General features: G+C 38.2%; 1 protein-coding gene across 2 annotated transcripts in view; it reads right to left on the bottom strand.

Moving 5' to 3' along the window:
• si:ch211-233h19.2 (uncharacterized protein LOC565175 homolog) overlaps positions 1 to 25,786 on the bottom strand; it is a 43,760-nt gene that overhangs the window by 16,362 nt on the left and 1,612 nt on the right. Inside the window, exons 1-13 of one of the 2 annotated variants that reach the window (XM_036585110.1) lie at positions 24,893 to 25,166; positions 16,889 to 17,009; positions 11,250 to 11,439; positions 10,334 to 10,481; positions 6,929 to 7,018; positions 6,645 to 6,750; positions 6,325 to 6,477; positions 3,326 to 3,414; positions 3,016 to 3,196; positions 1,997 to 2,125; positions 1,657 to 1,747; positions 592 to 694; positions 301 to 438 (exon numbers count right to left, since the gene is read on the bottom strand). In XM_036585110.1, coding sequence (XP_036441003.1) covers positions 301 to 438; positions 592 to 694; positions 1,657 to 1,747; positions 1,997 to 2,125; positions 3,016 to 3,196; positions 3,326 to 3,414; positions 6,325 to 6,477; positions 6,645 to 6,750; positions 6,929 to 7,018; positions 10,334 to 10,481; positions 11,250 to 11,407 — 1,386 coding nt within the window. In that variant the 5' untranslated portion in view covers positions 11,408 to 11,439; positions 16,889 to 17,009; positions 24,893 to 25,166. Of the gene's footprint in view, positions 1 to 300; positions 439 to 591; positions 695 to 1,656; positions 1,748 to 1,996; positions 2,126 to 3,015; positions 3,197 to 3,325; positions 3,415 to 6,324; positions 6,478 to 6,644; positions 6,751 to 6,928; positions 7,019 to 10,333; positions 10,482 to 11,249; positions 11,440 to 16,888; positions 17,010 to 24,892; positions 25,167 to 25,786 lie in introns of those variants that run through there. The other variant, XM_036585109.1, reaches the window with a different exon arrangement.

The following is a 25,786-nucleotide window of genomic DNA, read 5'->3' as shown; positions in this document are numbered from 1 at the left end:
AAAGAAAGACAGAAATTCACTGAATGTTTTTGGGATTACTTGGATTGTGAGAAGCAGAAAATGAAACCAATTACTGCAACTGAACTTTGGAAGTGTGTAAAAATATCCCTGCAGATTTATTTTAAAAAACTGAAAGCAAGTCTCCTGAAAAGAATGGAAGTCTCTGACTTTTGTATACATAGTTATGTTGACTGAGAAAGGGAAGTCTGAACCTGGCAGGTCCCTTAGAGCGCAAGCGGTTCATTTGTGAAATCTGTTTAGAAATGTGTATGTGTAATGTGTGTGTGTGTGTGTACTGACGTCCTTGGCCTGGTTAGTGCGTTGGAAGGCCCATGTGTAAGACACAGATGCATTCTTAGTCATGATGTGCGTGTAGGACTGTTTCTCCTTACTGCCCTCCCACGACTCCACCACACTGGTGCTCCTTCTGTCCGTGTCCTGCACAACAACAAACATGGAACCAGTTTCTGGAGAAAAAAAAAAAACTAAAAGACAAATACTGCAGAATGTCCCAAACACTGAAGTGCTGATGAAAGCACAAGCTCTATGACTGAACACATACAGATACATTTCATGCACATAAACACGCACCATCATGAAATACAGCTCACAGTCAGCCGAACAGATAGTTTCAAACACAAACGTGATGCGTCCAAACTCAGTTCCACTGGTTCCACTGATTGATGTAGGCAACCTGAGATACACAAGCAAACAGGCCTTCATATATTACTGTGCTCTTGCGATAGGCAGTACAACATTAAGGCTTAAAGGAATATTCCACATATTTTTCAAATGTTTCACATAATTAAGTGGTTAAGATGTAAACATTCATTCAGAGTGGTTTGATGTGGAATAGTCCACTCTAGAGAAACTCACCAAGACAGTTCACAGTGGTGGTGATAAGAACCAGAGTTTAATGCCCCTAAAATCTCCCTCATAAAAAGCTATTACATGAAACAGTAATGAATTGCCTGATGAAAGAGACACGGTTGTATGATAGTTATGTAAGAAGATTTTGGGCTAAAATGTATTTTCTTTAATCGACTCATGGTGGAGAGCTACACGCAGGGTAAGGTAAAGCAAAATAGTCCCCCAAAGATTTTTTTCCTCATATTTACCTCATTTATTTTTCACCATCATCAAAATTACATAGGAAAACTTAGAAGAGCCATGTAGGTTTACTGGTGGTTTTGGATTGTAAATAAAATGACTATGTTTGCATTGTAGACATTGTGACACTTGGTTCCTATCACTACCTTTCTCAGTCAGTAGGTTTATCTACTATCAGTCACTTCACATCACACCACTGAATGATTTTGTTTACATCTGATCAACTGAATTATGCAGAATTTTTTTAAATTGGTAGAATTCAGGGTGCTTCACTACTAGCCGAAAAACTCTGGCAGCGCAATAGTCCAGTAATTAGAACTCAGCAGAGGAAATTAAGTGGCTTTGCTTCAGTTCATAAAAATGATTTCTTTTATTTAAAGTGACATTTCTTCTACATTCATTCTTGCAACTACATTCAAATGCTATTCCCAAGTACTTCCATTGACACTGTAGATACAGAAACAGAAACTTGTGAACATACAAGCTGCTCACTTTATTTTTGCACTTAAATTTCCTACATCTTTGTAGAAAACGGGGTTGTCTCACCTGAATCCAGGCACTTTAAGGTTTAAGATGAGGTAATCATTATCCGAACCCCCTGCTCCAGAACGGATATGATCTCCTGCCACCTCCCACCCTAATGCACAAACACACACCCAAATCAATAAAAATAATCCCCCACAGCTCACTGCATGGAAACAGGCAAAATATTATGCTCAAAAATAACATAAGTACAAAAAAGCGCTCAGCTTTCCCGCTAATGCAATTTCTACCAGCCACTCACAGCACAACACTGCCACCTACCCCACAGATACAGGCATTGCTTTCATAAATGTAAAATTCTGATTAAACCGGCCCTCTCTGCAGGGATCTCCCTCTCTCTCACCATTCATGCCGTCACACTTGGTGTTGGCCACGTTGAAGCAGGACGACTTAATGTTGGCAGGCAGAATGTTCCACCACTTGTATTCATAGCCCAGAGCAGGCTCTGTGCCTGCTGGGCAAGGCTGGCACTCTAGGTGGCAAAATTCACACACACACACACACACACACACATTACATCATAAGGTCTGACTTCATATTCTTTTTTAGAAACAATATTTTTTCCCATTGTTAAATACATACTTTTATGTTTATATTGTAGAAGTCCTCATAAATTTATTATGACAAGAAACAACGCAACAAATATTTCCATATTACTCAATCAAACATCATCATATTTAAAAAAACAAAACAAAAATATATGAAAAATAAAATAGTGTCACTGACACTGATGACAGAATGTATCTGTTCCTTTCCTCCACTAAAAATGTCATATGACACATTTAAAGGGTCGTTTTGGCCTAAAAGTAGCATTTAACATGTCATATTTCATGCTGTGTAATATTTTGTAGTTCAGCACTGCATCCCTCAGTCTCATGTGACCAACAGAAATCACATTTTTTGTGTGTATTTTTATCCATCAATGCTCTATCACTATAATACCCAACATGTAGTGCACTAATACTTCATACAACCATTGGGAATCCCGCTACAGTGATAAAGACATCCATTGTACCATTGTAATCCATGTCCCACTCATGTAGAGGTTAAGAAATAAAAAATATTTAGCGTCCTAGACGTTTTGTTGTAGTTTTCTAAAGTTCTTTCCACCTTCAAAATGCATCATCAGAAGAGTTTTTCCTACTCTTTAAATTGAAAATTCTCACTTTTGAGACTAAAGTGGCACCAATTATAGGAGGCAAGTAAGTGTGTTTACAACAGATGTAGCAAAGGTTGAATTTTTACATTTGGCCAGAGCCAAATAAAAATAAAATAAAAAATATAAAAAATAAAAATAAATAAAAACAGTACAGATATTAAAAAGGCATCACTGACACTGATAACAGAATTCTATGAAATCACCTTTAAGGCCATCGGAATAGGTTCCTTGAGGGCAGGGCAGGCAGGTAGCTGTGTTGTTGTTATAGAAACCAGGGTTGCAGGGTGGACATGGCTCACGTTTACCAGAAGGGGGCAGCGTTACTGCATCAGAAGCATCCTCCAGACAGATCTTGGGCTCTATCCACTTATAAATGATCTGTGTCTAAGAGAGACAAACAGAAAGGTATCAACTCATATCAGTAGAGAGTATCTCAAATCATTTAATATCTAGAACAACATAGTATCATAATCAGATATAAATTATAGGTAATATCAGAAAGGCTTTCCTCACCTTGCCCTCCTGATCACAGACACTGTGGATCTGGAAGTAGTCTTTCTTGGAGCAGGCAGGTTTGGCCTTACACATAGTAGAACCTTCCACTGGTCCCCACCCAGAAAAGAGTCCAATCTCATTTACAGATAACAATCACAACCTGTACTATACAGTACATTTCACATAGAAATCCACTGATGTGGAGTGAGCTGGGCAGTACTGACATTTAAGTTTACATTAATAACATTAATAACATTAATGAACGCACACTTCCTTACATTGCTTGTTTTAGTTTGTAATGTTTGGACTGATAATCTCTTAAAGTTGTAGTTTTTCTAAAGTTCCTCCCACCTTTAAAATGCATCATCAGAAAGGTTACACCAAAGGAAACCTTACACTGTATTTTAACACAGTAAATACACAGTATATGGATCATTCCTCCGAACAAGTTTAAAACCCATTTCGGACTGGTAACTGACTTGGACTTCATACTCCCTTTGCTTTGAATGACCCAATACTTTAATTATGTTTATTTTATTAAAATAAATTATTAAACAATCACAACACTACTAAAACATCTGGTAATGTTTTGGTAATGATGTTATTGTTCAATAATTTAGTGACCCAAAATCTTTAATTTAGCTTAACCCAAAAAGCCAGTACATGACTAAATTAAATGTTTCATTAAAACACACATTTTTTACTTTTTAGAAGTTTACTAGTTCAGTAGCAACAATTCTTGAAGTTACACACTGATTTTCAGACTTTAGGACACATTTACTTTAACGTAATGTAATCTAAGAGCTGACCATGTGGCCATGAGGGACAGGGATGCATGCTAACTTCCTGCCCTAAAATGCAGTGGTGTGGCCAAAGTAATGCTCCGCCTATTGACTAACACTGTGTTTTAGTAATGACATGAAAATGTGGGACATGGTTTTTATTTAAAAATTCAGCTCATGATAAATCTATACATTTCAACTTCACTCAAAAATCAAAAAAGTACTTTAAAAACAATAAAAAAGTATTATTTTCACGAGTTGAAATGTAGGGGTTGGGGTTTTTCCCAATAGAAAGTACCGTGTAAATGATGATTTGTATATTTTTAGCTTATTATTGTCTCTAGCAATGCGTTAAATAGTTTTTACTGTGGGACTGCAGTTTAAACTAATTAAACAGGATGGTCCACATAGACTGGTACCATATATACATCACAGCACTTGTTATGCAAGACTGAAATTATCCTACACAAAAATGATCCAGTCCTGCAGTGAATGATCAGCAGTAAGAGGCAGCGGTCAGCAAGAAGTTCTGGCTAAAGTAGGCCAGATTGCTGTGTGGGACGACTTTCCCACAGAGCAGAATACTGCACTGCAGAGCAGAGCATAAGCCAGAACACCCTTTCATTCAAAGAGAGGCCAAAACAACCCTCAAGCACACACTCATTAACAAATCCCATCCCAAGCAACTCTCTCACTGGTTAGGACTTCAGAAGCTGAAATGAAGGTCTTACACATTAGATTAACGACTGACATGAAAAGACAGTAAATCAGTCAGTAAAGTTTTGAGTTACAAATGGTGGGAATAATATTGTGAAAAAAGTCACGCTAAACCTCCTGGAAGTTCCAGATACATCACTGACTGCAAGTACAAACAGTAGTTTCACCAAGTTTCAGACAGTTGTTAGAAATGGAAAACAGGGGCGGCATGTCAGTTCTTGTCTGTTGCGAGTTTCAAACAAAACAAATGGAATGTTTTACAAGCTTCGCATGTCTGTGTTTAATCTAGAACAGCCAAATAAATAAATAGACTCCAATAGGGGTGCTAGAAGAAATTGGCATTATTGTAGAGGAGTGCTGACATTTGTGGCCTGAACTGAAGGCCTGGCACTAATTGTCCTTGTTCACCGCTGTTATTCTGTACATGCATATAAGGGAAAGCCAATGACCACTTTTCACTCTGGTAGACAATTAAGTTAATATTTCTAGAGCCACTGATGAAGAGATGTAGCAGAAAATAAAGCATCCTAAATGCAGTTTACCCCATTTTAGAGTTACTACAGATTATAGTGATATGATGGAAATTCACAATTATACCAAGTTGTGTCAGATGTATTAAAGTTCTAATAGTTATGTACAGAAGACAGCAGTTATGTTCCCAGCTAACCAGCTAACAACTAATGCTACTTATACTCAAACTTCTGCATTACACATGCATCTGTAAATTCTTTTGCATGACAAAAGCATCCACCTGAAAAAAAAAAAAAAGCCCAAAAGATCAACAGAGTTAATGGCCAAGAGTCAGCTCTGACTGGAGTTGAAGCATCGACTCCCCATTACTAAATTTAATCTCATCTTATGTAATCAAAATCAAGCCTCTTGGTCAGAAATTAGTATGTTAACCAATTAACCCTTTCATGCATAAATCGTCACTCAAACTTGCATAAAAAACTACTCACTTATATACAGCGCTGTGCAAAAAGTCTTAGGCACTTTATTATTTATTAAAAGCTTTTTATCCGGTCAGCAAGTGTGTTTTCGCTTGTAAAAACATTATATATTATTAGAATAAATAAAATAAACATAAATAAAATAAAAAACAAGGTTGAATTATTATTTTTTTCAAACCTTGTGAGCTAATTTAAAGAATGAGTTCTAGTTCCATACTTCTCCCGGCCATTCCCAGCCATCAGATGGATTGATATGTTAAATTCCATCACCAGCACATTTGACTTGACATAAAAAGTACTGATCAGCCTAACCAGCTGTTGAATGATAACTAAAATTAATACTGAGCAGCCACAAGGAGAGGTGGAACTGGTTACACAAAAATACTGACATGTGAAAAACCACTACTTCCTGTATTAATATTATTTATATTTATTACAATGTGTATAAAGTGTTTTCCTGAGACAAAAAATGTTGTCCAAGTAAACAAGTTTTTAAATATAACTCTCAGTGCCTAAAAATGACTATATTTATTTGTAAAAATGACAATGTGTGCTGTGGTCTGCTTACATGCGTAATGTGTGCTTGTGTTGCAGGGAGTGCAGGAACTGGCTCCTCTGCCCGAGTAAGTGTTTCTGGGACAGGGTTCGCAGGAGGAGGAACCAGGAGCTTTACTGAATGTGCCTGGTTTACAAGGCAAACACTCCGACATGTACGCCACACCTGAGAGAGAGAGACAGAGAAAGAAAGACAGATAGAAGAGAGAGAGAGAGAGACAGAGAGAGAGAGGAGAGAGAGAGAGAGAGAGAGAGAGAGAGAGGGGAACTAGTGCCGCATTACAGTGAAAAGGCTAACAGTCATAATAACGATGAGCAGTGTTCTCACTTTACCTTCTATCTGGATGTTCTTCAGCAGAACAGGCTTGACTACTTTAGCCCCCACTGTAACTCCAGTGGTTCTCCAGTACAGGACATTTGTTCCCGACTTCAGACTGACCTGCACGAGAGAAGGAATGCCGTGAATCCACACACACACACACACAAGCCTACACTCAGGTTTTTTTTTTACATGCTCTGCATCAAATTTCTCATACACTTCTTCACTTCTTCACACACAGACATGCACAATGCCAGCATGTGTGTTTGTATGTTTGAGCGTCCAAACACTCCTGTACCGTGTGTTTGCCCCACTGTCCATTGCTTGTCAGCTTCATCCACTTCTGATCTGAAGTTTTCTCCATCTCCTGGCATTGATCATTCTGAATCTGTTACAAAACCAATGAAACCACAGATTTAGCGACAACTAAAGAAAGTCATCCCATTCTAGTCTTTAGATCAAAGCATGACTCTGTGCCTTGCCTTTAAAAGATCAAAGTAAACTAACAGTAAACGTTTCACACACAGTACTGTGAAAAAGAAGACCCTTCATTTATTTAACTTCCAATCAAAACAGCCAGTAAGTAAAAATTAATCATTTTTCAACATTTGAAAAAGAGCAGAAAAATAAATTTAACAAAAATTACACAAAAACCTCAACAACTTAATATAATATTATTTGTCAGTATTTAGTGTGTCCACCCTTTGTTACAGCTTCTATTCTTTTCTGCATACAAAGAAATCTGCAGGGATAAGTTTTTCACAGCTTCATAGTTCAGTCTTACACACAGTTCGCAATTTCTACTTCTCACAATCCACAAAATCCCAAACACACCCAATAATGTTGAGGTCTGGACTCTGGGGTGGTCACTGTTCTGAGAACATCAGCAACTTCTTTGTTTGATTTTATAAATTTAGCAGCTTTACCTTCTTTTTATCTGATGGTGACAGTTTTGGTGCAACTGTTTTTTCTTTTATTTTCATTCGACTTTCCCCTTCCTTATGCAGTTGGATTATCTCATATCTAATCTCTGCTAACATACCTCCTGAAAAAATGAATAAAGTGTACCTTATATCAGCTGTTTTGACTGGAAATTAGATAAATGAAGAGTGGTCTCTGACTTTTGCACAGTTCTGTGTGTAGATGAAACACCCTTTTCAACTCAGGAGGGGCTTGCTAACGAACTGCTTAGTTGGACTGTGTGTTGGGAGTAAAGAAAACACTAAAATGTGCAGGGCATATCAGGGTTTGGAACCACTGACATGGCAGATAATACTTTGCTTGTAGTTTACGTACAGTACGTTGCTTCCTCGGCTTTTTGTTGATCTCTCTAAAATGTCTTGACAACTTCTTGTTCTTTCCATCCTTATGTGTATACAACAAATGCATCATACATATACTTCATACACACCCAATTCCAAAATAAGCTGGAGCAGTAGCTGAAATGCAAATAAAAACAGAAAGCAGTGATTTATAAATCTACTTTTACCTGTATTTGAATTTAAAAAGCACAAAGACAAGGTATGTAATGTTTCACCGTACAACTTATCATTGCTGCATCCGCAAATGCAAGTTGAGACTGTACTATGCACAGTGGAAGTCATGTGTCAACCATATCTAGAAACGCTGCAGACTTCACTGAGCTCAAGCTCTTCTGAAATGGACTGATGCACAGCGGAAATGTGTACTGTAGTCCGATGAGTTCACCTTTCAGTTTATGTTTATGGACATAATGGTCATTGTGTTCTGTAGGCCAAGGAAGTAAAAGACCATGTAGACCAGGGGTATTTAATTAAAATTCAATAAGGTCCAGTTAGAGAAAATGTCCTCAAGCAAAGGTTCGGAACTTCATAAAGTCTAACTTACAGTATGATTCAGTGCCATATACTGTATACTGAAGTAGCCTAGTAGCTATATCAACATCTTATAAGTCAACAACTGAATGTCAAATCAAATAAAGTACAATTCAGTAATATTTCAACAATATTTATTGTGAGTTTTCTGTTTTTTGATCACGCCATAAGAAATAACTTCCCTCTGACTCACTTTCTTTTCCGACTGCTGTGTCTCGCCTCATCCCTCCCCTGGGTGCGTCACTCACTGGAGTCACGGTGCTCATCGTAATGCACAGATCTGACTGGCTGAGTAGTGTCGCGTGTGATATTTACAACGCATGTCTCCCGGGCCGCTAAACCGGTACCGTAAATGCTAGAAAAGTTACGCCGATTAAAATAAGGACCACCCAGTCGAAATTAATTAATTCTCCATAGTTTATCGGTTATAAGTCCAGGTCCACATAGGACAGCGTCTGGGTCCAGACTCGGACCGCGGTCCGCCTATTAGTGACCTCTGATCTAGACTGTTGCCAGCGTAAGTTCAAAAACCAGCGTCTGTTGTGGTATGGGGGGAGGTTATTAGCAGGTAACCTGCACATCTGTAAAAGCACTGAACATATTCTGGAACAAATGCCAAGCCACACTCCGCATGCGTCACAACAGCACGGCTGTTTAGTCAGAAAGTGCAGGTGCTAGACTGGCCTGCTTGGAGTCCAGACCTGTTTTGCATTGAAAACTGCATCTCAAAATATGATAACAAAGGTCCTGAACCGCTGCACAGCTGAAAACCTGCATAGTAGAAGAATGGCAAAAAAACTTTCGATGTGGCCACTTTCAAATGATTACTATGCTGATGATTAGTATTATGCTGTTAAAAGGAAAGGTGATGTAAGACAGTGGTAAACATTCTTCTGCCCCAAATTGTGTGGAACATGTTGCAGGCATTAAAGTTAGAATAAATCTATATTTTGTACATAACCTTACAAAAAAGAAGTTTATTCAAGTGTGCTATTAGTATACTTTTGACATTAAACTAAAAAATAAGCGAGTGTGCTTTCAGTTTACTTTTTTGTACTTAACAGAGATATACTATACAAAATTAGTGTATACTTGTGGCCTATACTTGTAATAGTAATTGTACACATCACTCTACATCTACTGACTGGTGAAGTCACGGATTTTTAAAGCTGGATTTCTATGTGGTTTTATTCATGATGTCATCAGCGATTAGTTGACATTGACTCGATTTTCATTACGTAACTGACTTTGAAATGACTTTAAAAACATGACTGAAGATCACAGTATAGCTGCAGTACAAAATAAAACTTAGATATAAACTAGTTGTGTACTCAAAGTTTACTACTATTACACATGAAAATACTTAAAGTATACTTTCATAAACTAAAAAGTGGACTAGTATTACATAAATAGTAAACTAACAGTATATATAAAGTTTACTTGCAGTATACTTCAAAGTATACTTTTATAAACTAAAAAGTCGGCCAGAAGTATATATTTTGTACCTATAAGTTCACTTATAGTGTAGTTCACACTATAGTTGCAGTACAAAATAAAACTTGTTGTGTACTCAAAGCTTACTACTCCTACACCTAAACACCTAAGTATACTTTTATAAACCAAAAAGTCATAAATTTGGGCCACTTTAGTCCCAAAAAGCACTGAAATAGAACACTTACAGAAATAATACTAGTACACTGATATTAGTATACTTACTACACAACATATAGTTAGAAAATATACTTGAACTTAAGTTTCCTTAATTAAATTTACTTTAAGTATACTTTTTCAGTATCAGTACTTACTGCCATTGTTACATAATTTAATCAAGTTGGAGAGTAGCTACTTACAAAGAACTCAAAGAAGATGTTGTTGTCCACATACTGGTAGTCAAAGGAGACTGAGCCCTGCTTCTTCAAGTGTACAGCATAGACCAGAGATACACTGCACTCATCTCTGTTTGACTCCACATAACTACCCTGAGCAATCCACGAGGACCTAGAAAGCAACAAAGACATACATATGACAATGTTCTGAATGAGTAATGCAATCTGTAATTAACCTGATCCATAAATCCATTTATACCTTTGATACAATGCAGCAATTTTAACTTTGTCTCACAGCAAAGCCTGTACGCACATATTTTTGTTTCTTCCTTGTGTGAGTCTACTGAGTGAGTGACATATTTTGTGTGGGAGATTTCTCTCACTTTTAGGACCATTTAACAGCAGGACGCAACACATTTTTCCCCCATACAGGCATTTAAAGCACTGCTACTTTTGGGAAACAGGCATGCTAAAACAGCCAACTGAACAAAAATTCTGTACTGCCAGATGACTATAAACTGCTAAGGTTGTTTGAGTCCCTTGTTCACCTCTTTTCAGGTACATGTAACCTCGTACATACAAAACAACTGGCATTCTTGATTAGAATAATATGCTACATATGGGTATCTGGGCACTTCACAAATCCATGACAGGGAGAAAAGAATCTACTTCCCACAAGAGCCTAAAGAATTACTCCAGCGTTTTCAAACCTGACTTTTAGATACTGTATCCATAGCAAACAGCTGACTATCACGAACAAAAATTTCAACACATTTCCAGGTACTTTGTAAAGAACTGAAAGTTTTCTGTTCTTTTTATTAACAACAAGGAAACACGATGATCGTTTGTGGCAATCGAGCATATTGTGCTCAATCGCTAAATATTAGGTTGAAAAACACTGAAACATTCCTTTAACACTTAACTCCCATCTGTCACTCACCCATTACAGGAAGGCCCCTCCTGCCCATGTGGAGAGCTGTCGAGGTAGGTCGCCACGCTGCTGAATCCCGGGGGAATGTCATCCCACTCGTCAAAGCGGATGCCGCTACCCAAAGAATAGGATCCGGCCGCACATTGAGTGCACTCCTGAGCAGACATCTCCAGAAACTCGCCCGCCTCACACGAGAAAGCTGCCAAAGATTAATTCATTTATTCACAAGACACTAAAGCATCAATGGAGAAAAACACAATATGCTCAGAGAAAGTGATAATAAATATGGCACAGTGTCAGCAACTGTTAGAAATAATTTAAATTGTCACTGTTGGTACCACGTTTTATTACTCTGTTGCTGTTGTAAATCATAACTTTATAGCAGAATGGAAAACATTCTTCATTTTAGTACACATTATGTAAAAAGACCATTTCTTTTTTTTATCTTTATTCAGATGCAGCCAGTTTTTTTTACATGGTAAAGGACAAAGAAACAATCCACAGACATTCTCCATAAAATGTACAAAATATACTACACCTATATTTTAGTCACTTAAAATTCATCACATCCTCACAAAATCGCAACAGCATCACTATTACATGAGTTGCCTATTAAATCAGACTTATTTGCTCCAAGCTAATTTCATAACAGAGTTTCTTCTCTCAAAGAAAATCACATTACATCATTACTTCATCTGTGCACAATTCCAGACAGTGACACAAACTATGTAAAACAGCTCAGGCAGCACAGTGCAGGGTTGAAACAAATACACCAATTAGCCATAACATTAAAACCACCTTGTTCATTGTCCATTTTTTCAGCTGTACTTACCATATAGGTGCAATTGGTAGTTCTACAACTACAAACTAGTCTGTCTGTTTCCCTGCATACTTTGTTAGCCCCCTTTCACCCTGTTCTTCAATGGTCAGGACCTCCAAAGGACCACCACAGAGCAGGTATTATTTGGGTGGTGGATCTTTCTCAGCACTGCAGTAACACTGACGTGGTGGTGGTGTGTTAGTGTGTGTTGCGCTGGTCTGAGTGGATCAGACACAGCAGTGCTGCTGGAGTTTTTAAACATCTCATTGTTACTGCTGGACTGAGAATAGCCCACCAACCAAAAACATCAGCCTACAGTGTCTTGTGGGCAGCGTCCTGTGACCACTTATGAAGGACTAGAGGATGACTAACGCAAACTGTGCAGCTACTGTCTCTGACTTTGAATCTACTATGGTGGACCAACAAGGTAGGTGTGTCTAATAGAGTGGACAGTGAGTGGACACAGTGTTTAAAAACTCACACCAGCACAACACGCAATAACACACCACCACCACATCAGTGTCACTGCAGTGCTGACTTGTTAGTGTATGTTGTGTTGGTATGAGTGAATTAGACACAGAGTTAGCGGAGTTTTTAAACACCTCAGTTTCACTGCTGCCGACAGCGTCCTGTGGACAGTGTCTTGTGACCACTGAAGAAGGACTAGAGCAATAATCCACAAACCTGTTCCTGAAGAGCCAATTTTCAACCACAAGTTGCCACACCTGCACCAGCTAACTAACCTCTTCCCAAGTCCCTGATTGCCTGGATCAGATGTATTAGAGTTAAGTAAGGGGCTGGGCAACTTCATGGACAGAGGCTGGAAGACAGCTCTCCAGGACAAGGGTTGGAGACCACTAGTCTAGAGGATGACACAAACTGTACAGCAACAGATGAACTACTGTCTCTGACTTCACATCTATAAGGTAGGAGTGTCTAACAGAGTGGAGATTGGGTGGACACAGTGTTTAAAAACTGCAGCAGCACTGCTGTGTCTGATCCACTCATACACACACTAAAACACCACCACTACCACATCAGTGTCACTGCAGTGCTGTGAACGATCCACCACCCAAATAATACCTGCTCTGTGGCGGTCCTGTGGGGGTCCTGACCTTTGAAGAACAGGGTAAAAGGGGGTGGAGACATAGATAGACTACAGTCTGTAACTGTAGAACAAAGTGCACCTATATGGTGAGTGAAGCTCATAAAATAAATAATGAGTGTAGAATCACAGAGGTGGGTTTAATGATATGGCTGATTGGGGTATCTTTAGACACTTTGGCTGTCTGTGCATTCATCTGGGTAACCCAAACTGTAAACTCTCCTATCACCCCCCCCCCACCCCACCCCACCAAGACTATGATCTGAGCAATATTACCATTTGCCAACTTTATATGTAACAGCCTAACACTGACTGCTGCTTTGTGAAGTTCCAGCCAGTCAGTGTGATCACAAGAGAGAGCTGAGTGCACCTTCAGAACTCAGTGGGTTGCTCAATTGTTGCTGTATATAATATATATGTCAGAGACATTGTTTTATGATAGTTTTTAGAAACGATTTTGGTCTAAAAAAAATATTTTTAAAATTCATCAATAGCAAGGGGGTACGTGCAGGATGTAGTCCCGAAAGACTACAGATTTACCACTATTTCACCATCATCTATATTATATACAAACTCAGAAGATACGTGTAGGTTCACTTGTCCTTATGGATAAAAATAAAAAGCTATGTATGGTGCTGATGGTTTTTTTTGTTTTTTGGCTTGTTGTCATAGTACAAACTACTGAGAACAGTGGGTTGCTGATATTGCGAACTCTGGTTCCCATCATCGCCACTGTAACAATATCTGTTTTGGTAAGTTGTTCTACAATGAATCATTTCCCATCAAATCACTTTGAACCTCTCTGAATCTCAATGACTGAATTAGGCAGATATTTTTAAAAATCAGTGAAAACAGAGGCTTCTAGTTTTGTATACTCATAGTGCTGATTATTTTTGTAAGGAAAGCCAGAGACGGCATGACCACTCTCAAACACACAGCAGTTTCCAGGTCAAAAGGAGAAGCCAAACTGGCTGCCGGATATTAGAGAACGACTGAACAGTGTTTAAACAGGCCACCCACTGGCCCTGGACAGTAGCTGCATGTCCTTTTATCTACACTCCGGTGTCTGCCTTCAATCCTCTCTCACTATGCTGTGCAAACATTCTGGCAAACTATGCATAATGATAAGAGACTAGAGGCCAGAAGCTGCTATCAGAAAGACACAAAGTCCCCTCTGTATAACTACAAGGAAGATATTGCTGCAGGGATATATTTGTTAATGGTGGCGATTAGATGGCATGACTAGATATTTAAGACTGTTTCTAAATTCAGTGAGGCCAGAGACAGGTTACTTATCAAGAATATGATTTCTAGCACTGCTCTTTTATCACTGTTATTTTTATATGCTGTGATCATTTTCTTTCCTTTTGACTTGTAGAACAGAATGCAATCACTTTAAAACAAACGCCTACAAAGACCTTAAGGAATTATAGGCCAGACAATTTGCATAAAATGGCAAGGAAGTATTTGTGTAATGTTGTCTGGCAGTCTATCAGCAAATGGCAGCAGATACTAGAGGATATGAGACACTTCAACTTTCTCTGCTGATTTTAGTGCATTTATGGGGTGGGGGGGGGCACATAACCACAGCACTGAGTTGAGGGCGAACAATTCTCTACAGAGCAATTTTAATTTTACTGCAAGATATTTATTTATTTATTTTTTTATTGAGGAGCAGCCTTTCCAGTGTCATTTTGCCAGGATGCAACACTAAGGCTTCTATGTACAGCTTTTCATGGTCACAGACAAGTTCTAAACCACATCCTAGGAAGCTTTGCTAATCTGGAAATAGACTCGTGAGGGTCAGTAACTGAGGTGACTAGATAGTCGTCTACCATTCAGTCCACTTTGTATCGTCAGTGCTGGCAACTTGGCAAATCAGTCACACTGTGCACTTACTTCAATACATTTCAGAGGGATAGGTGTTATCTGTATTTTAATCAACTTAAAATGAATGCATAAAAAATGAGCCTTTGTGTCCAGTTTTGCATCGACTACAATGTCTTACTTATTACATTTAAAGCTCTCATAACTATTTTTGCAAATGCCTTTCTGAGGTGCTAGATCTCAGGATGTTGTAAGCTTCATCATGTAATGCTTTTATTTTGCTGTGTTTGTGTGAAGCACTTTGAATTGCTGCCACGTATGGAAGGTGCTATACAAAAAAAAAATGCCTTGCCTTGTCTGATCTGTTGAAGCGTTTTAGCCTGTCCAGACCACAGCTGAGGCAGGCTTACTGCATACTCTTAGGATCTTTTACAGCTCAGTTGGTGGAAGATCATTTTCTCACTTAGCTTTTAAACTCTGAATAGCACTCCAGATGCAAGCCTGATAGGTCTCTTTAAATCCTGTTAAAAAACAGATTTTTCTTTTAGGCTAGGAGATGCTTGTTTGTAACTGACCTTTTGTTTTTCATTTAGGTCATAATGTTTATATCTTTCCAATGTTTTACTTATTTTCCGATGTAAAGCACTTCCGTAACTAAAATAAAAAGTACTACATAAATAAAGATGTATTATTATCTATGCATTTGTAACAACTTTGGATATAACAAGTTTTTGAAAACATTAACAGCTGATGTATAATGATTTTTTTCTCTAATTAAGTGGCATTAATTATAATGAAGCATTGGTATTTATTGTATGTGAAAAGCCAACTCCCAACCTTATGGAGAAAAGAGAAAACTCTTGGAAGGGGTCTATAACACACTGTGGTACAATACCCTTCATGTTGTTGTCATTAAATCAGGGCCTATATTCACAAAGCTTCTCAGAGTAGGAGAGCACTCCTACTCTGAGAAGCGTTATAAACATGGGCCCAGATGTGCTGCTGATGAAATTTAACAAATCCTCACAATGGCTGGAATGCAACTTGTATCCTTTTATCTGTATTTTTCTGAACAAGATATGAACATTTTTTTAAAAAGCAATACAATTTTGAAAAGGTAATGTGTGTTTTTCATCAATTTGAAATGAATGTACTTGAAATTAATGTGCAATGCTACAGATAGAGATACTACATTTTAGCCATTTTATTTCATGCAGTGTTTTATTAAATGTTCAAATACTATTTGGCCTGCGTGCTCACAAAACAGTACTAAGACAAACATTTCTGCTTTAGGTTTTCTAGTTTCTTCCCCCTTTCAATGACAAAATGCTGGCTGTAGTGCTGTTGTCTATGAAAGACATCAGAGATCTTATGAGCAATACTTAAATTAGCTCTCCATATACTTGCACAAACAAGGTGCACTAGCTGTGTAATGAAACAGTAAAACACTGATATCCACTCTCTCACTGTATGATCAGGACAATAATAGGATGCAGGAAGTCGTTGCAGAGAGGAGCTGATGAGCTGCTGATGGTTAAAGAACATTTACTGGAAAGCTGTGAAGTTGTTATGGGGCCCAAGAGGAAATTCCTCTCTCTAGATAAGGATGTGACAGAAATATTGGGTAAAACCCACACGCTGTGAGAAGGACATACTGAAGGTCTTTTCCAATTTATTTTCTATATTTTCACAACCATGCTTTCACCATTATACCTGATACTCTCACATCCAAGCAGGTCCTACCTCATCATCGACCAAAACAAATACATTTATTCTAATTCAAAGCATTAATAATGAATGATTAATAAATAATTTCTCACTCTCATCTTTTCCAAGCCCAGTGGGATGTAGTCTCACTATATCCCACATTCACATGAACCCACAATATGAACCTACTGCAGTCGGTGCCCTGCACAGGGTCAGGAAGTCCAGTGCACACTCCTGGCCTCTGAGGAATGGCCACTCTCCATCTGGAGCCAGTGCTGTCACACTCTGTGTATTCAAAGTAGTAATCCCCCTGCAAAGACAAACACACAAGCAGTTTATTTCTCTCTTTCTGCTAACGCTGTTTTCCAGGAAGCAGCCAAAAATATGAAATGTCTGTATTTTTCTTGACAGTAAGGCTGGCTTTACACAGTGAAACTTTCACGCAAACTTTCACGCAACTACTTTATTTGAATTGCGTAATGTAAAGCATCCTGCAACTCATTCAAAACTCAGTTGTCTCAGCTTCACGGAACAACGGAACAAGTTTCATGAAACCAAAGACAACCAAAACGGCAACAACGCATCAGGTGAGCACGTCGAATGGAATACTGCAATGAATTTCAGATCCCCACCCCCACCTGACTGAATCAAGATTAGTAGTTTTTATTTGGTTTCCAGGACAACAGTTTTGATTTTTTACCACAGTTTATTGTTCGATGTAGCCCGATGTTCTTGTGATTTATATGATTTAGCGAGATTAATTTTCTCCTCACTTGATGTCAACAAATTTTACACAGACCTTAGATTACTTTGGGATCCAAGTACAGATGGGCAGAGCGAGACGCAGCCTGCAATAACTTGTCCTGTTTCCAGGACATGATGAGCCTGGCATCGAGTAGACTATAACAGCTAACATTAAGTTTCAAAGGCTTAACAGACAAGTACAATAACCCAAATGTGTAATAAATAACACTAGATAAATAAAATAGACATAGAGATAGAAAAATACAGTTTGTCAAAAACTGCTAATTTGTCTAATTAGTGGAGTACCTTCATGTGCTGCATACAACTTTGATTGTTTTTGAATTGCTCTGTGTAATTGTCAAGTTGCATGTAAATTTTGTTGCATGCAACTCACAACATACAAGAAAGTGTTTCTGTGTAAACCCCGCCTAAGGGAAAGCTGATAAAAAGCATATAAATGTAAACAAAGATCACAGTAAAAGAATGGAATGAAAGTGAGTCATATGCTTGCCTTAAAACTAAAGTGCCACCCCACCCTTCCCCTTACAGACACCTTTAAACCAAACAGCATGACAACTACCACTGCTTTAGAACACTTACTGTACTTTCTGCTGACAAACCAGTGTTAATCAAGACCTTTTACAGTCATGCGAAAAAAAAGAAAGTATACCCTCTTTAAATTCAGTTTTACATATCAGAGGATAAAAACAATTGTCTGGTCCTCACCAACTTCTATAATTAGACAAAGCTGGTCTAAGATAGCAGATGACACATAAAAGACATTAATTCCTGACTTCTATCCCAGAACCTGCCCTGAACCCTTTTTAGTGTGTACTCAGTATTTTCAGTTTCTTTGGACATGATTATTGTACGTACAATGTAGTTACAAACAAGCATGTTATGCTTCAGGTAATTATGCAATAATTGTGTCAGAATGATTATTATAATTATAATAATTAAAATGTAATTTACTTTATCAAACAGAACATCAAGCTAAAAAGATTCTCACCTACTGTGATAATTCTGTGGCAAAATGATTTTGAAAACACATTCAATCCATTTCCATTTTAATTTTCACCTGTCAATCATCTCATCAGCAATTCTTACATTAGCAGATGAGGTGAGGCAGAACAATATATCCACTTGACGCTTTAGTATGTCCTCATACATGACGTGATGAGAAAGCATTAAATCAAACATGTGGGTGTGTTTTCCAGTTTATCAGACTGAGAGTCGTTGATAAAACCGAGAGCGGTGGCTTATAACCAAGGGAGTGGGGAGGCCCACCATACAGATTCCAGTGGATGCCATGTAGGGATGTTCTCTACAAACTGAGCAGCAGGGGTGGATATATTGCTCTGTCATCACCTCACCTGCTACTATGCTATGTGAAATGTGGAGGTCTACAGAATTAAGCTAGTTAAATGCCATTGTTAACACTAGCTACATTCCCAAAACAAGGTCCCCATCTACTGTTTTTGGCACTAGGTTCAATTTATGTCCCATTACCTTTTTAAAAGCAATTAAGTGACTGTTTTTTATTTCTGTGAAAATGAAGGGATCTGTACTTAAAATTATTAAAACTGACATTTAAATGATTACAAAAACACATAAAATGTCTGTGTCCACCTTTAATATAACACCATAATTACAATGTTAATCAAATATTGTTTGATTACATTCCAGCAATATAATGTTAAAATATTTCTTTCCCTATACATTTATTTCATTAAACAAAAAAGTCATTTTAACCTGTTCCATGTGCAACCCTGTTACCAAAACCTGTTCTCCCCTATAAAAAAATGAAATGGTTCATTTATTATGATTAATTTGCACCATCTTCTTATTTTCTACAGAATGACCATGAGACAAGTCACTATTCTCATTCTATTGTCTCAATTCACACTTGATTTGATTTGGCTGCAGGTGATTTTTTTTTTTGGTGAAAAAGTCTTAAAACATTTCATTTGTGTAGATTATGTTACCAGATCTGTCAATGTGGTCATGAGAGTCCATAGTTAAAATGGCTAATACAAGAAAAGGTATTATTTATAATATTGATATTATATTTATTTGATTATTTGGTTCTACAAGCATTCCATAAACCATAAGCGTTGCAAAAAATGGAAAAAAAGAAAAGAAACAGCTCATATAGTATCTGATTTAACAGCCTGATGTGGAAATATAATATTTTCCACATAAGCACTTACTTAGCTTTATACTTTGTCAAAAATCCCCAAAGGAAAAAATAAATGTTCAAAGAGTTTTGAGGCATACAATGAACTCAATTCAGGGAAAGTGCCTGTTAGCAGCTGGCTAGTCTCTTCTTTTGCACACCAAGCTGGCCATAATTATCAGGATTTTGTCAGTTGGGTTTTGTCTGGCTATCTGCATGTCCACAAAGTTTTGTTTTTCCAGCTAAATTCTAGTCTGCAATAGCAAACAGCTGCCTGCACTGTGTGAGGAAAAACAAGCCTTTTACAGCAAAACACACTATGTGCCAAAAGGACACCATCTCTGCCACAAGTCAGTTCATAAACTTTCTCCCCTGCAAGATCTGCCCCAGTCAAATGTAAGTGCTATTATTGTGAAATGGAGATGTCTGGGATTAACAACAGCTCAGCCATGAAGTGGTAGACCACGCAAACTCACAGAGCGGAACGGCCGAGTGCTGAGGCATGTAGCAACTAACACATTAAAAAAAAATCTCCTGTCCTCTGTTGCATCACTCTCTACAAAATTCTGAACTGCCTCTGGAAGCAACATCAGCACAAGAACTGTGCTCCTGGAGCTTCATAAGATGGCCGAGCAGTTGCACACAAGCCTAAGATCACTATGCGCCATGCCAAACGCATGGCTGGAATGGTGTAAAGTACGCCACTACTGGACTGATGAATGGTGTGATGGAGTGATGAATGGCACTTTAGTATTTAGCAGTCTGATGGACAAATCTGGGTTTGGCAAATGCCTGGAGAACGAAACCTACCAGAATTCATAATGCCAACAGTAAAGTTTCTGTTTTTCAGAGTTTGAGCTCGGCCTCTTAGTCCCAGTGAAGGGTAATGTTAAAGCTACAGCATACAAAGACATTCTAGGTAATTATGGGCTTCCAACTTTGTGTCAACAGTTTGGGGAAGGCCCTTTCCTGTTCTAGCGTGACTGTGCCCCTGTGCACAAAGCGAGGTCCATAAAGACATTGTGTGAAGAGTTTGGTGTGAAAGAACTCCAGTGGCCTGCACAGGGCCCTGACCTCACTGAACACCTTTGGGATGAAATGGAACATCGATTTCTTGTCCAACATCAGTGTCTGACCTCATAAGGACTCTTTTCACTTAATGGACACCTTCACACAAACACACTCCAAAACCTTGTGGAAAACCTTCCCAAAAGAGTGGAGGCTGTTATAGCCACAAAAGGAGGGCAAACTCCATATTAAAACCCATGGTTTTGGAATAGCCTGTCCAGCAAGCTCATTTAGGTGCGATAGACATGTGTCCACATACTTCTGGCCTTATAGTGTATATGCATGGAATTTAGATGAATTTAGATGCATTTAGGTGGTTCTTGGCCATGTTATCTGGTGAAAAAGCACCAGTCTCTGCTGAGTCTGGGTTGACAGACTACCAGCTGGCTAACATGAATCAGCTCACTGTGTCCCATAAACTAGCATTTTTCTGCAATTTTAATTTTTAAAAAGTAATTTTAAGGTGACTTTTTATGTTGTGTGGAGTTATATTTTGCTAACTGGTAGTTGGCTAGTTGGCTATAGGTGCTAAACTAGCAGTAGCTTGGTAGGTCAGTCACACAGCATTACTATCCTACACTGCACACTGTCTACCTTTCAGTTTTGCTAGAATGTGAAGAAGTGTGTCAGGAATGCCCTTGTTTATGACAGACCCAAGACATGACATTTAATTAGAGACCACCTAGCTGAATCCGTTCGAAATATGACACAGTACCATGCTGTCAAGTCAGCCACTTTGAAAAGACGTTTGTGTGATTTACTTATGTCTATGTGTACCAGTACAATTACAACTAAATAACTGTATAAGTACATCCTTTGGGAAAAGAAAATATTACAACAATACATCCACATTTGATAATCACAAATTAGAAGACAGCCCTCAATGCCTGATTAATTTAATCCCTACCCCTATCTTTGTAGCCTCTGGTCAGTTGACGTAGACAAATAATTTCGACTCACTCATTCTATTAAAGATTCTTTGTGGGTCACGTATAAAAAACATAGCATCACAAACGGATACTCTGGATGCTCTGTTTCTCTGCACCTTCTGCTGTAAGATGTTTCAGATAAAGCTTGTTCCACAGTGTGCGCTGTTTGCCCCACCCTAAAGGAATGACTGACAGGCTGAAGTACATTTTCAAAGTCATTTTAAAATGATCACTACTTGCGAAGAAAAGGTGTGCTGTTTTCCTTTTTACATTTTAATCTCACCATCTTTCAAGCTTGGTGTTCTCAGCGATAATTCAATTTCAAACGCTTAAAGGTTTGGATTTTTGTAAACAATGAATAACAGTTTTTGGTACATAAATCCACAGAAACAAGAAAAATATTAAAAATACAGGATAGGGCCCATTAATTTAAATTACTGCCCAAGTAATACAATTGTTGGAGAACAAACAATTGACTGATAGTCTATGGGGCACACTTGCTTTGACTGGCTAATGCAAAAGTGAAAATGGTTGACTCATTTCTTAAATCGTGCTCAACTCTGCTGTTCTTCTCTGGTGTTGATTGAGACAGAGGGAAGGAAAGGCTGCCATCAGGAGGAAACTGATAAACCCTGAGAATGTCCTGCAGGGCAACACACACAGAGCACAGCACAGCTTTACCTACCCGCTCTGCACTAAACAACCAGCTAGCCTCAGATCATACTGTACCACATCCACAATGGCCTACAAGAGTGCCAACCTAATGTCCACTGTGGGAAGGCAAACAGAGGACTGCTTGGTTAATGATCATTACAAACACTGCAAAGCCAAGGGCAAAAACAATGGTGACGTTAATACAACAGAGCCTTATCCACGAATCAACCCACACCCAATAACTTATGATAACAAATCATAGTTCAAGAAATATGGTATCCACCTTCTCATTTAATATCAATTTTCTGTCAGGGACAGGACAGAATGCATTTCTAGGGCAATGCTGTGTGTGACTGCATGGCTGTTATCTCTAAACTGGAAGTGAGACATTAAGCTTTAGTCAAATTGAGGGTGATTAAACTTTCTCAAATACAATCAGAGGCATTCAGCAGGTTAAACTGCATGAATACAAAAAAGTCATAAAGCAAAATTCACACATTTGACTAGATAACCTTCTTGTGCTGGTTTGCACATTACATATTTTTATAAAAGGTTACTGAATAAGTGTTTCGCTCTTCACAATTCCAGCTTTTCTTTACAGTCCCAACGCGATGTGCCCAAAACTTTTGGCCAGATTAAAGATAAAAGTAGATTAAATGGGAATTTAATGGTGAAGTAATACTGGCATTGCAGACCACAAAACCAGCCCTTTATGATAACAGTCTCAAGATTAGAACAGATTACTAAACTTAGTTCCTTCCAAATTCCATGCCACCCTTATTTGCCTAAGCAATGAATTTTGGATGAAATTTACTGCTCATCAAATGTTTATATGAATTATGAGTTTTATATTGAATTATAACTACTGCAACATCATAGGTCAGAGACAATTAGAGAGTCCATAACAGAAAAGAAAAAAAAATATTTCTTTTTGATTTAAAAGAATTTGAAATAAAGGAATCTGATAAACATTGTTAGTGTTTCAAAACATACCATCCCCATTTCATACACTCCAAATATGGAAACTAAGCTGTAAAAACAGCCTGTTATGAATTCATTTATTTTATGTCACAGTAAAAAGCACATTTAAATACATCTGCCAGTTCGGTTTATAACAGTCATGCCCTGTCCATTCAAGTTTAAGTTATAAGGAGTCGTTAAAGAGAGTGAGGTCATCTAGTCTTAAATCAAATTGGTCTTAAAGGCATGATAACAAAAACAGGATGTTTAATTCTAAGGAATAAAGAGGGGTTGAAAATAGTCATATAAAAGCTTAATCCCATACAAATTTCAAAAGTGGAGCTCAGGGAGAAAGACAAAAAGACTGATGTCTTATGTTTGTCATCCTTCTTTTTATTTTGGAAACATGTATTAAAAACCTGGATAAAAAGTCAGAAATAAAAAAAAAATCAGAATTTATGAGATATGAAACATCGCAAAAACATTTTTATGCATGGATGAGGTGGAAAGGTTGGTTTATCAATTAAAGATAAAGGCAAAAATTGTGACAGACACAAATTTTTCAAATAAGCAACGACAAAGCGTGAACAAAAGTCATGTGTGCACTACGTCCCCTTAGTGTATGCAGGTGTTCGGTGGGTGACAGTGAAATGGGACAGCGACTTCAGTCCTCACTAAAGAGGCCACAGTCCGCCCTGCTTGCATTATCTGAACTGTTAGGGTTACAACCATGTATAGCTGACAGAGGGCTGACAAAAGTGCTCCACTGACAGATAATAGGTTCAAATCCTTCCATTGTATACGCCACACACAGTGACGAGGCTCTTGTCTTGAGTCGTATGCTGCAAGTGCGTCATGTCATCTTTAGTAATTTGTGCCTAACCACAGTTGATGGAAACACTGATTAATTTGCATTTACCTTTTACAGACTTTTTGGACAATGACTTAAAATGTATAAAATGTTTGAATGGACACCCAGCTAAACAAACAAACAGACAGACACAGACAGACAGACAGTCCCTGATTTTCATTTTCTCCATTACTAGCTATGTTTCCTATTTAACGCAAGTAAACATCAGGAAAACAGTCAAATAAGAACCTGAGCCAGTGTTTGAATCATGGTAGTAAAGTGCTGGTTATAATTAGATGTGTGTGCAGCTAATGCTACTTGAATTCTAGTGCATCCAGAAGGAGAAAACCAGCAGACAGAGTGAGACACCCGCTGGTTTTTCAAGTGACTCGTATATACTGAATATGTAATTGTAAAATACATGTGGTTTTAAATTACGAAAAATCAATATTCATCAATAATGTTATCTTGATTTATTGCTCATCATCCCAGTCGTCTTCCAAACAAGTCCGTCACACTTCCATTTTTTTTTTTAATCCTTCATATATCTACTACCCCTTAACTGATTTAACAACTGATTTGACAACATCCTATAAAAAATGTACATGGCCAACATCGCTCATTTATAATAATTTTACAGGACACTGTAAAACTAGTCAGTGTGATGTATTATTAATGTATTGCACCGTAGTAGACTCCACTAGTGACCAAAAGTCAGTTTATTCACATTTAATGAACTGTACTGTGTCTCCCGTGTAAGGAGCCACTCCTTACAAGCAGAAAGAAGCAGTTTGGAGCGTGTGAATGCTCACTGTAATGCACAGTCCTGCTTTCAGCTGTTGTGGAGCTTTTAATTGTACAATAACGTCCTTTCATTTTCCCCTCCTAAGACACACAGCCACCCGCAGATGTGCTCAATTTTAAAAGGGAGCTGTTTCAAAGGGGCTATTTTTAGGCCTCCTATCACCGAGCACTTCAGATGGGGGCACATCCGTGACCAAAGTGGTGAAAAGCACCACTTAACTCTCCAATGGAAAATTGTCTCATCCATTAGCATAACATTGGAGATAACACTAACTATGTCAGAAATGTAGGCACTGCAGAGAGACAACATTCATATACGAGATAAGTCGAACCCCCTGAAGTAACGTGACACTGCTGAAATTGACCCAAGCACAGTGCAAATTACAACCTAAATCAATTTCCCATCCCCCATGCCCCTCTGAAGCACAATCATAGGAGACGTGATTAGAAGAGAGTGTGGCTGTTCACTAAGTTTACCACAGAAGCACATAAGGCATATTTTTAAGTGGTCTAATAGAAAACTGCAGCCTTACTTGATTAAGACCAGATTTTCCTCAGAGAGACTTAAACACTCAGTTACCTCTCACATTAAATGAAAAAATGCGTGCTCAATCAGAGCTTAATGGGCAGCACCATATATGACTCAGCTGAATATTGCTCAAGTCAGCTACATCCTGCTGTTTAATCCAAACAAACAGTTCCAAATGATCACCAAAGGATATCACCTGTGCACTGACATAAAGACTATGGTACTTTAAGAAGGTGAAGGGTTCCATTTCAAAACTTAATCACTCTAACTCTTCATCCCACTTGCAGCCATATTTGTTCTCCATGTCTGCAAACTTTCCTCCTACTAGGTGGGTCCAGCAGAGGGAGGAGGCTTGGCAGTACTGGAAAGATTG

Source organism: Colossoma macropomum, unplaced genomic scaffold, assembly GCF_904425465.1.
Source record: "Colossoma macropomum unplaced genomic scaffold, Colossoma_macropomum, whole genome shotgun sequence".
Taxonomy (NCBI): Eukaryota; Metazoa; Chordata; class Actinopteri; order Characiformes; family Serrasalmidae; genus Colossoma; species Colossoma macropomum.
The sequence above is the reverse complement of the archived record's forward strand: the minus strand, read 5'-3'. Positions and strand labels throughout refer to the sequence as shown.